Source organism: Oryzias latipes, chromosome 16, assembly GCF_002234675.1.
Source record: "Oryzias latipes chromosome 16, ASM223467v1".
NCBI lineage: Eukaryota > Metazoa > Chordata > Actinopteri > Beloniformes > Adrianichthyidae > Oryzias > Oryzias latipes.
The window spans coordinates 26,133,811-26,145,930 of NC_019874.2; the positions used below are offsets into that span (position 1 = coordinate 26,133,811).

A 12,120-nucleotide genomic window follows, 5' to 3' on the forward strand; every position below is an offset into this window, starting at 1 on the left:
GGAGAAGGGAGGCTGTTGTGGCAGAGACTGACCCCTCCACACACACAAACACAAAACACTTACAGCCCTGCCAGTTTAATTATGCTCGAACGCTGTAAATTTTACTGCGGCGGTGGAGTTTGTCTGCTCGGCCGGAATCCACAGGCGGCTTCACTGCTCCGGGACTAAACAGACGACTCACTGCTGCAAGGAGCTATTTTTAATTGAAGGAGTTTACTCCATGGCAGACGGACCTAAACTTTTGTGCAGCCTTTGGTTTTTTACCGACATGCATCAGTGGAGAGTTTAGCAAAGCTGTTCTTTGAAGGACTTTCTTGTATTTTCAAAGTACAAAACATCAGACTCAAAACATGTACATCAGCCTTCATCTTATTGAGCCCGAGATGAGTTCAGCTAATGGTTAATCCCTAAACTATTAAGATGACAGCAAAATAAACAGCGGTCAGGTCAGAGATCAAAACATGCTGATAAAAAAAAAAAAAAAAACAAGCTCAAAAATCTTTTTTTCTACTTCGTGGAAGAGTAATTCTTTGGTTTTGCAGCATTTTTCATCAATATTTAGTGTAGAAACAGATGTTGGGTGATCATGATGGAGAAAGCATGGTATTTCAGCCATAAAGGCGACTCTGTACACATACAGGACACATGAATGGAAACAGGAAGCAGTTTATTACTCAAACAGAGAGCTCGGTGGAGGATTTACCTCCAGAGAGTCCAACGTCTCTTCAGGGAAGGAAGCTTTTACTTTAAAGACTCAAAGCTGTGGAGACCTTTCAGCGGTGAAATAAAAAACAATATTACTCAACAGAGAAAAACTTGTTGTCAATAACTTGTTCCCAAAAAATGTTATTTTGGATCAGGGGCAGCAAAATAGCTCGGAATTATGGAGAGAAATTAGACTCAGTCGGATTTGTGCGTGCGTAATTCTTGATTTGTGCGTAAATTAGGATTTGTGTATGCATATTCTTGCTTTGTGCGTGCGTAAATTAGGATTTGTGCATAAATTTGGATTTGTGCGTGATTTGTTAATCATATTATACGTTTTGTGTATAAGTTCAAAAAATATAAAATAAAAAAAATACAAAATGCAATTTACGTATGCACAAATTAAGATTACAACAGCTTGAAACTACTTACACACACACGTCTTTAAAAAACACGCACGAATCCTTTGTTACGCACACACGAAGCCAAAGTTACGCACGGATCTACCGTGAGACTGTTTTCACGTCTCACAAATTCGTCCGTAAGTGCTGCGTTTAAATACCAGTGGAATGCTCGGTCATTAGACTTTTCCTATCAGCCTTCCCTTCTAAACGTATTTCCTTCAGTGGGTGTAGCAGGGCTTAAAAAAACTTTAAAGGAAAATAATAATTATTATCTGAGAATATGACGTTCAATTTTAAACGCTAATATATATATTAAAAGTATATTATTCTCCGAGACACCAAATTGATACAAAATGCGTAACAGGAACAACCAGTAGGGGGCACTGTTTTTTTTCTTCTGGAAAAATCAAAGGCAGTCAGACTGAGAGGGTCACGGGAAGAATGGCGGCCCATCTCGGTGGTCAGCGCCCCGAAGTAAGTAGCCTCTATGTTCAACACTAACATCTACTGTCTTCATGTATTGATTGAGTCATTGTCTGGATACGTTTAGAAGGGACGGCTGATAGGAAAATTCTAATGACCGAGCATTCCACTGGTATTTAAACGCAGCACTTACGGACGAATTTGTGAGACGTGAAAAGAGTCTCACGGTAGATCCGTGCGTAACTTTGGCTTCGTGTGTGCGTAACAAGGGATTCGTGCGTGTTTTTTAAAGACGTGTGTGTGTAAGTAGTTTCAAGCTGTTGTAATCTTAATTTGTGCATACGTAAATTGCATTTTGTATTTTTTTTATTTTATATTTTTTGAACTTATACACAAAACGTATTATGTGAGTAACAAATCACGCACAAATCCAAATTTATGCACAAATCCTAATTTACGCACGCACTAAGCAAGAATATGCATACACAAATCCTAATTTACGCACAAATCAAGAATTACGCACGCACAAATCCGACTGAGTCTAATTTCTCTCCATACGGAATGAATTCAATTTTGCCTACATAGTTTACTTTTAGTTTAGATGTCCAGTTTAATTAATCCAACTAAGTCAACACTGTTTTCTGATGATATTATTAAGTTTGACTTACAGATCAATTAAATGTATTTTATTATAATAGGAATCAAGCAAAAATCCCTCTTTTGTGATTGTGGGGATTTCTTTACCCTTTCTGATTAATTAAAATGCAGGGATGTTAAGCTGCAGACCTCAGGGGTCGATGTCCTGCTGCATGGGTTTTTTTCCCCACTTATTTTGGTACTGATGTGCTTCTTCTCTGCTTTCAATCATCATTCTGGAGAAATTTCTTAACATTTTTCTTTCCGAGATTGCAATATGCAGAAGAGTTCCCACTCAACTTGGTTGCTTTCTATGGAATCTCAGCGTATCTATTAATATGCACTAACCATAATTCCACCCCTACTGAATTCAGTTGTTCCGTCTTTCATCCAGTTGCCTCTCTGCTGAAAGTAGTTTGCAGGCTTTGTTGAGTTTTCACTATTTGAGATTCCAATGAAAGTCCCACTCCAGTCATCTTTTGATCTATTGTTAAAGCATTTCCAGTTTACAGTTTTTGGTCAAAATTGAGAACCTGTGTTGTTCTTGGACACATACCATAGCTCAAACCATCATGCTTCAGCCGCCATGCCTTTGTGCTGTCCATGTTCAAACAATATATGTTGTTCCAATTTATTTCTGAAAGCCTAAACTTTGCTGGAATGTTAGTTGCAAGTGCTTTCACACTGGGATGTTGGATCTGCACCAGAGGACTTCCTCTCTTCAACTAGCTCAGTCGTTTCGTAATTTTCTTTACATTATGAATACGAGCATCTCTGGAAATAGCAGGACACTTTCACTGGACAAACAAAAAGCAACACAAAAGGTGATATTACTGAGTTCTGTTCTGCTTAGCAGGATGTTAAAATACAACAGCATGCTCCGGAGCTGCAAAGTGTGTAGATCCCTGTTTGTTCTGGAGGTAAACAATCTCTCAAAGCGACAAAAATGTTTCCTCGTCTTTTAAACTGCCACATCCCTCCTTTCCCAGTGTTTCATCTTGCAGTGGTAATCATTTTCTCTAAAAAGTGACCTAAAGAGTGAGAATAATCTCCAGTCAGAGCTGTTCCCTCACTGCTTTACCCGTCCCCATTTGCTCATGAAGTCACGTGTTTCTGCTCATTTCCTGTCATTGCTTTAGATTCAATTTGCGCTCGCAACAAACTCACTGACTCGTGTTTTTAAGAACACGGTTTAAATGTCACTGCCTCATAAACAGGCGCCAGGATCTGCAGGCATTCAAAGTATCTGCACCAGGACTGAGCAGCGAGTATTGATCAAGTGAGTTGAAGTCGGTCCAATTCTCACTTCTCTCCTGTCCTTTTCAGGCACTGAAGCCAGCTGCGAGAATGAAGGAGAGGTGCTCCACATCCCCAACATCACTGACAACCCCTGCATCACCTGTGTGTGTCTGGTAAGAGCCGCTCATCGTCTCCACTGTCCAAACTGTTCGAGGGTGCAGCCACCTGCTGCTCCATCGTGACTTTTCATGTTTGTTTCCAATCTCTGCAAAGACTTCTACCTCCTACCTACCAACAGTTGACTTGTGGTGAATTTGTTTTTGTTTTTTTCTCATAAATTGTCAGATAAAAGCCAGCAAATTCTGGGGTTTGGATGGTTTTGGTTTTGATGTCATATTTGGCAAAACTTCCTTTTCATAAACTCTGTTGTGCAGTAAAATGCAGTAAAGAGTCACTATTTTGTTGAGATTCACTGGAACTTAGCTGTGAATACATGCGGGACTGTTTGTTTTAACAGACAAGCCTGTCGTCACGCTGTCCTGACTGAGCACGGCTGTTAAAAATCAAGCTACAAAATGTTAGGAGACAACTCTTTCCTGGAACATGTGCTCTTTGACTTCTGACCCCCGCAGCCCACCTCTTTGGATGTCCTTCGTTTCAGGGGTATGAGAATGGACCAGCAAGCCTCTCATAGGAAGTTTAGCATTTTTTGAGCTTTAGAGTGTTCAATAAGCGCATAGGTTGTGTTACAACAAATGAAGAGTGGTTGAAATGGTCCATAGTCGCAGCCAAAACATTCCAAGTACCAACCGGAGAATGCTGTGCTGGGAAACCTTTGGTCCTGAGATCCATGTCAGACTTATAAACTGTAGCAGACAAAGCACTTCCCCAACTCCCCACCTCCCCGTGGCGATAGCACTTCCTGAATGGTATGATCTCCTGAAGCAGAACAATGCTTCACATCACACTACAAAAACTGCTCAGGGAAAGAGACTGGAGGGTTTTAGAGAAATAATTAGAAGGAAGTGACAGTTTGCCTGTTAAAATCACAGAGTTTAGGTTTTTAACTTAAGTCTGCAGCTTCTGCACAGGTAAGGAGGAAGTTTTAGAGCTTAAGCTGGAGTCTGGATGATGACCTACCATGATGAAAGTTGTGTTTTAACATGTTCTTGTGGCATTTATACATGGAGGACATATATAAAGACAATTAGGCTCAAAACTGCATTTTTGAATATTTCTTAATGTAATTTGTTGTGAATCAGGAGCAGATGAAAAAAAAAAGAAAATGCAGTTTGATAAAGCACATTTGTGGTGTAGAAAATACCCTGTGGGCCACAAGCTGTTTCGTTTTGTTTTTTTTATGATGTATCCACTTGTAGACAAATAGATACCCAACCGTCTTCCTTTACCTCATCCAAGCTGCCATCTGGCTCAAAACTGTACGGCTTGAAGCAAAAATTCCACATCCAGATTACCCATGATGCAACATTCATAAAGTTATTAATGTTGAGCAGAATCCCGAACGAGTTTGAATATAACATTTTTTATAATCTGTTGGTTTGTTTTTTTTATAACAACGTTTCCAACCCAGAATAAAACGTTATATTAAGGATCATAGGAGATGCTTATATTAATGTCACATAAAACAATAACTAAAATTTTCTCCTGAACAACGTCACATAAAACAATAACTAACATTTTTTCCTGAACTTATTCTTTTTTACTACAAACTAAAACTATCACAAAATTCTTTGCTGAATCGGATCAATTATAATATAATGCTTTACACAGAGCCAGGCGGTAAATTCTAAAGAAAACAGTAACGACCAGACTGAACATTTGTAGAAGTCAATCCACCTGCTAGCATCTCTAAAGTTTTCTCAACATCTATGATCTAAATGGAAGGCCTCTGAACGTTAACGATAGTTTAATCCTTAAAGGTTCCACATAGCAATATGGAGTGACTAACATCAAAATATCACGATTAGAAACAAGGATAGACTTTTACACTGCCCTATATTATCAGGCAGACATCAGCCAAAGCCCTGCTGACTGATCTTTCATCAGGAAGCAATGGCTGTCCTTTCATCTCAGCCTTAACCCCGCTACACACAATCACGCATCAGCCCCCACCCTGCTCACACGCAGCTATATGCCTTTTTAAATGAGAAAATTATGAAATCCAGTGTAAAAGTATTTGCCTCCTCCCTATTATTTTGTATTTTGAGCTGCCAACCTTTCAGGAACTTTCGACACAAAAAGTCTGTTAAATCAGAGGTTTCTTTGCTACAACAGGAGCAAAAGTGCTGATGAAAATGGTGAAAACAGCTAGACCAAAAATCACACCCCGTGCTTGGAAAGTGTCCTTACATGTGAGGACCCCAGCGGGATCACAGCTCCAAAAAGAGTCCTGTGTGGCTGTGAGCTCTCTGGGGGGTTGGGGAGCCACCAGGGCTCCAGTGTCACTCATACATGGATCAGAGAGGGACGGGTGGAGGTGGTGGTGGGGATCTTTAGTTGGTCCAGAGTACCTGTTAATGGCCCCGTGAGCACAGACACACACCCATGCACACACAGAGGAGGTATTGTGTGCGTCCGGCTGGGGCAGAGCGCTGTAATGGGGCTAGCAGTGGATGTGGTTGACAGACTGATTGACAGGCAAGTCGCCATGGCGATCCACTATCTCGGGGGAAGTCTGTCCATCTCTGTCGCGCTCCTCATCGTCCTGTCTATCTGTCTGTCCATCTCCATGTCTTTTTCCACTCTCTCATCGACTCCTGCCCCCCTCCTCCGCTCACCTCTTCATCGCCTCCTGTAGGTACAGTTTTTCTTTCACATGTTCTCAAACCTGCTTTGTATGACCTAGCAAAAACATAAAACAAGTTATTTTAAAATGACTCAGCAATGATAAATGACAAAAATATGCTGCAGATATTCCCTGACACTGTTAGGGTTCAGGTGATGCTGGGGGTAACAAAGGGTTTATGGACAACATGGAATACCGTGTAAATTTAGAGCATTTTAGAATTAAATTGCTCAAGGAAACTCTTAAGTAAATATACAACATCTTGTTATGACAGCTCTTTTACTTTCATTACTATGAAAAAACACTACTGTCATTTAGTGTCCCAAAAAACATATATTTTTTTGTTACCCAGAGGTTTTTTTTGGATCCCAGGTATAAAAAAAACACAAGTTTTCTAATCTTTCTGCTTGCAAATTTATCAGTTGAAAACTGTCAGTTTTAAACCTGTTTTAGTAGTATTAGTCAATGCCACTAATAGAGATGACAATAAATAAAAATAAAAGTTTTCAGTTTAAACTTGGAGTAAAACAGCAAATGTAATAATGTAAATTAAGTTGTTTAAGTGCAAACTTAGTTGCAGCAAAAGGCTGTATCAACAGTGTTCTCATGGTTTTGCTGCAACATTTTGCATTTGCATTTATGCCTTATTACCCACTGGAGGGGCCTAACGTTTTACCACAGACACAGCAAAACAGCTTGAAAAATACAGCTTAGTTCAGTTCGGAAAAGTTCATTTGTCCCCAAAGAAAGGTTTTACGGTGTATTCAGACTGGACACATTTGGTTCGCTTAAAGTGAACAAGAGTTCGTTTTCCCCCAATAATTCAGTCTGAATACAACCATTTGGACTCTGGTCCAGGACCAGGAACTGCTCTTGGACCCATAATTCAAGGTGGTCTCGGTTTGTTTCTAACTAGTTATTAAGTTAATTTGCTTTCACACTGCACCCTTAAGAGTGAACCGAAAACAATCATGGTACTACAACCAGGCCATCTGAAACACAGTCCGGTTATACAGAAGAAATTTGTCTGATTATGAAGAAATTTGCTTGTTTCATAAACTTCTATACCTTCTCACTAAACCGCGTGAACTGATTTAACTTTTTCTGATTTTGTTCTTCATTTATGCAATCAACTCAGATAGACTGATTTTGTTGCAGAAAAAAGCGGCTTTACACCGTTATGCAACACTTTATGTTAGTGCTGTGTTGCATAACAGTGCGAGTCAGAATCAGTCTATTCACGTTGATCATGTAAACTATTTACATGTAAACTTGTTTTATCAAAGTGCTCGTGTTATTTAAGTGTTGCCAGTGACATGTCCAATGGTAAAGGGTTAAAGCACATAGAGGAAAATGAGATTTCCAACTTTTAGTCCAGAATGTAAACAAGTTAACAAAGATGACAAATCAATCAATTTAGTTAATAAAGTGACTAAAGATAATATGTACCCTGTTTGTTGTTTCAAATGATTCACGATTGATCCACCATCTGACCCAACTCTACGCACTAACCAGACTTGGAACCAGCCGAGGAAAACACTAGAAAGTGGTTGCAGTACACTCTATGTGGCTGTTACAGCTTCTGGTCCTCCCAGGCAGTCTTCCATTCAACTACTAACCATGCCCAACCATCCTCAGATAGATCGATGAGCCCTAAAAAATATGCAGAATAGTTTGCATAAAATAATTTTCTATTTCATTTCTATGAAAGTCTGCCTTTCAGAAATAAATCAGATGGTTATCGCATGAAAAAAAAGCAGATTTGACATTAGATCAAGTGATCAAACTGCTGCTTCAGAAATACACATTAAGGAAATAATGTTTTTTTTTTTTTAAAAAACACTCATGGGTCCACCCACCTGCTCGCAATGACACACACCCCAAAAATGCACAAAATAAAGCATCCTCTGCATCTTCTACTCCTGCTTTCTCCTGGCTGCTTGTTTATTTTCTTTGTATACTCTCAGTTTTTTAATATGGATGTTGTTTCCAATCTGCCTCCGGTGGTTGTTTGAGTAGCTGCAACACTTGGTACTTTTTTGGGTTTAGTGGAACAGAAGGTTTTTCAGCTCTCATTTTACAAATATCAAGAGTGCATAAACATATTTTCCAAATGTTCCAACAGTCCAAACAGCTTTTGTTACGGCAGATTTTTAAAATCAGTTTGTGGTTTCGTTTTTCCTTCACATGGAGACAATCAAGTCACAAGAAACGCAAAGTCCATGTGACTCGAATCAGAGTGCACAATGTGTATTTATGCTTTAAAGATGATTAGAAACACTTTGGTGAGAAGAAAAGACAAATTAAATTGAACTTTGCCACAAACACTGGGATATGTAATAAACAAATGCTGAAAGGAATCAAACAAACGAAACAAGTTCTGTTCTTTGGGGTTTATTGATCCCAGCTCTGAGTCAGGAAGCTGTGCGTAAAGTTTCACACTCACAGCAGCCGCGATCGATCTAAGTGTGGGGGGGTTAAAGGTCGCTGTCTGCCTCAAGTCAAACAGTAGCTGATCGATTCAGCAGGATGTCAACCTGATAAACACCCAATAACTCTGAGCCCACACCTCCGCTCTTATCTTAACCTGTTTCCCTGCACTGATAAATTAGAAGAGCCAAAACATTCCTCTTGTCCTAATAAATGAAAACCCAATTTTTTTTAGGTCCTGAGCTCTCAGTCATTTTCTATAAGAAAAGGACAAACACTATCTTGATTTTTGCTAATATTAAATCAAGTCTGCTTTGTTTTGCATCAAATGTTAAAACTGAACAGTCGAGATTTAACCATCATAACGTTTTTCTTAGTTCGATTTAAAATATTTGTTTTGCCTTGGACATGTTTGTAAAATTTAAATTCCTTTAAAGTGAAATTCTCATAAAGCTTCTTTATATGCTTGCATAGTTGACACCTGCACCTGTGCTGTGTTCTGTTACTGTTAAAAAAATCAAATTATGACAACGATTGTTAAACATGAGATAACTCAGAAATTTAAATGGACCTTTTTTATTTTTCAACTTACAACATGTAGCTGTAGACTTGAAAATGCTGCAATTACTTGAAACTTTTAGTGATTGTGCAGCTAAAACATGTTTCCGGAAACATATAAATTTAATAAAGTTTAGGAAGAGGGAAAAGGGCTTATAATCCCCTAAAAAATGTTTTTGAAAATGTCTAATATAGAACAAAATGATTCAACCAAAAACTGAAAATGTGTAATTTGATGCTGTTGTCACCCCCTATTGGCGACACAAATAATTGCATATTTGTTTCTCTTTTCCTATTTCTTTACATTTTATATTAGTTTTTCTTTAAATCGGAAAACATGCAATTTTAAGGGTTGACCTTAAAAGCTCTAAAAAGAAAAGAAAATTGCAACATCTTGTTGGAATTTAAGAGACACCAAAGATGCCAGGTTAAAGTGTTTTGTGCTCATTTACTGTAGCGCTCAGCTGTTGGGCTGCTTCCCACATAGAGTGGAGAATTTAGAGTATTTGACCAGCGTGGACATGTTTGTTCACACTCTCTGGAAACGCATTTAGCTAGTAGATCCTACGCTGATTGGCTAAGTGTTCACTAAAGGCAGGAGCGAAACAACGTTCAGTTCTTTAAGCTGTGTGGTTTGGACATAAAGGGTCACATGATGTTTTAGTTCAGGGCTGGAGTTTTTGTGTTGCAGTGAACTTGGTCGTGTTTAAGGAAAAACGTGTCAAAAAGGAGTGGGATGATGGGGTGGGGAAAGTTTTGATTTTTGTTGATTTTTTTTGGACAAAGTTGTGATTAAGAAAAGTCCATTTTTGATCTAATAAGTCGAATCCAAAACTGTCTCAGAACATAGAAAATGTTTGAGAAGACAGAACAGGAGAGGGAAAGCAGCTCACATTGTCATCTCCTAGTGGTGGATCAAGCCAGATTTCGCTTTCTATATTTATTTATTAGGGGTACAACGATGCATTTTAAAAACGATTCGATTCATATCATAATTTTTGGTTACAGATATGATTCATATTCGATTTTTGTTCATTTTGAACGATCCGATTCACAGACCTAGAATTGATCCAGAACATCTCTAACCAAAACTTCAACCAGTGTGACTCAGAGATAAATACTTGGGTACCAAACAGTGCAGGTGAAGTTTTCCAAATTCCTTCAATTACTTCAAGATAATCAAGTATACATTAAATATGTGTACAAACAAACAAGTAAACAAGAATGAATGTCCAACCCTTTCACATTTTAGTTTCCTAAAGTTCAGCCCACTGTTGTATTATACATCCAGATAATCCAAAGAAAACATTATTAGATCATTCTAGCACACTGTATGGTCACATGTCTTAGCCAATTTTCAGTGTTTCCTGACATTGGACTGCAATGGTGACTTGATCATGTTTTGCTGCATCACATGTGTGTTGTCCGCTGTGATGCACTTTGCTTTCAAACATTAACTTTGATTTGATTTAGAAGCCTACCAGTCGTCTAAAAAATGTGTTTGTTTAAAGAGACAAACGTGTCCTTTAGAAAAAAAAAAAAAAACGAAACCCTGGCACGTATGACTGGAACAAAATGTTTTTTTTATCTGTCCATAAAAAAAGAGAAATAATCATGTAAATGAACTGTAAATAGACATTTTGTTTAAAAAAAATATAACCTTTTGACATTTTTGAAGTTAAAATATTTAAACCCAAGACCCTTTTACACCACAAACAGTTAACGGTTATGTCAGTTTCTTCCATAATGCCTCTGTAGCCTTTAACTTTAACCTTCAATAATCAAGTTAGTGAAGGATTGAATTAAGCTGATTGAGTTTAAAATACCATAGTTCAATTCAGAGTACAGTTATGCTTTTTGTCTCCATAATGTCTGGAGGTTGAACAGTTTCTTTCTGACTCTCTCTGTTCAGATTCATCAGATAAAAATAGTTAATTTGATTTAAAAAAAAAAGTACTTTATCGGACCAGGGATTAACTGGTAAACCCACAGCAATCACCAGCTGTACTTTCTCTTTGTCTGGCACAAACTCCAGCATGCCATTGCTGTGCCCCCCTTTCCCGCCGGTGAGGGAGGGGGTCGTCACTGCAACAGACAGTCGTCCGGTCAAGCAGTCTCGGTGCCGTGGTGGTATGTTGAGTGTTTATAATGCGAGGTGACCCGCTGTGACCATTGACCCTGAAGCAACCGGGATAGCTGTGGTGCGGGTCACATGTACCAACAGCACTTTGCTCTAATGGATAACAGGATGAGGACGTGACCCGCCAGGCCTTTTGGCCAAACGACCTCCACAATTTGACCTTTTTTTTAAATTCATCACAGCCATCGAATCTGATTAGTTTGATTTGCATATGGAAACCAAATCGGAAAAAAACATATTTCACTCTTATTTCCTTACAGATGCATGATGAATGTCATAGAATGTATGTAGGGTAACATTTTTATTAGTTTATTTTGCTGTTCTGTAACATCCAAGTATTTTAGTTAAGCCAAAATAATTGCAATATAAAGACCCGCTGCATTGATCAGCAGAAGACTGTATAGTGCTGAAGCCGTCTTCATTCCTCTACGTGCTTTTATTCGTTCATTTTTAGACTCAAATTCAATACATAAAAATGATCCAAAGGTTGTTGCAGGATTTTATATATATTTAGGAAATTGTGGGATAGTTCAAACTTCCTTTTTTATAAAAAAAATTACTATTGAGCAGAATAGTGTGACTTTAAATAGATTTGAATGTTCGTTTGTTCTGTCATTAGTTAAATCCTTAAAGACTCAAGCCGATGTAAACGGCGTTTTTAACATGTTCATGTGGCATTTTTATGATGATGGAGGATATAAGAAAAAACTATGCTCGAAATTGCATTTCCGAATATTTCTTTATTGGAATTATTGTGAATTAGGAGCAGGAAAAAATGC

At 38.3% G+C, this 12,120-nt stretch overlaps 1 protein-coding gene across 1 annotated transcript in view; it reads left to right on the forward strand.

Moving 5' to 3' along the window:
• bmper (BMP binding endothelial regulator) overlaps nucleotides 1–12,120 on the forward strand; it is a 38,208-nt gene that overhangs the window by 3,700 nt on the left and 22,388 nt on the right. The window contains exon 2 of the mRNA XM_004078462.4: nucleotides 3,495–3,580. Coding sequence (XP_004078510.1) covers nucleotides 3,495–3,580 — 86 coding nt within the window. The remainder of the gene's footprint in view (nucleotides 1–3,494; nucleotides 3,581–12,120) is intronic.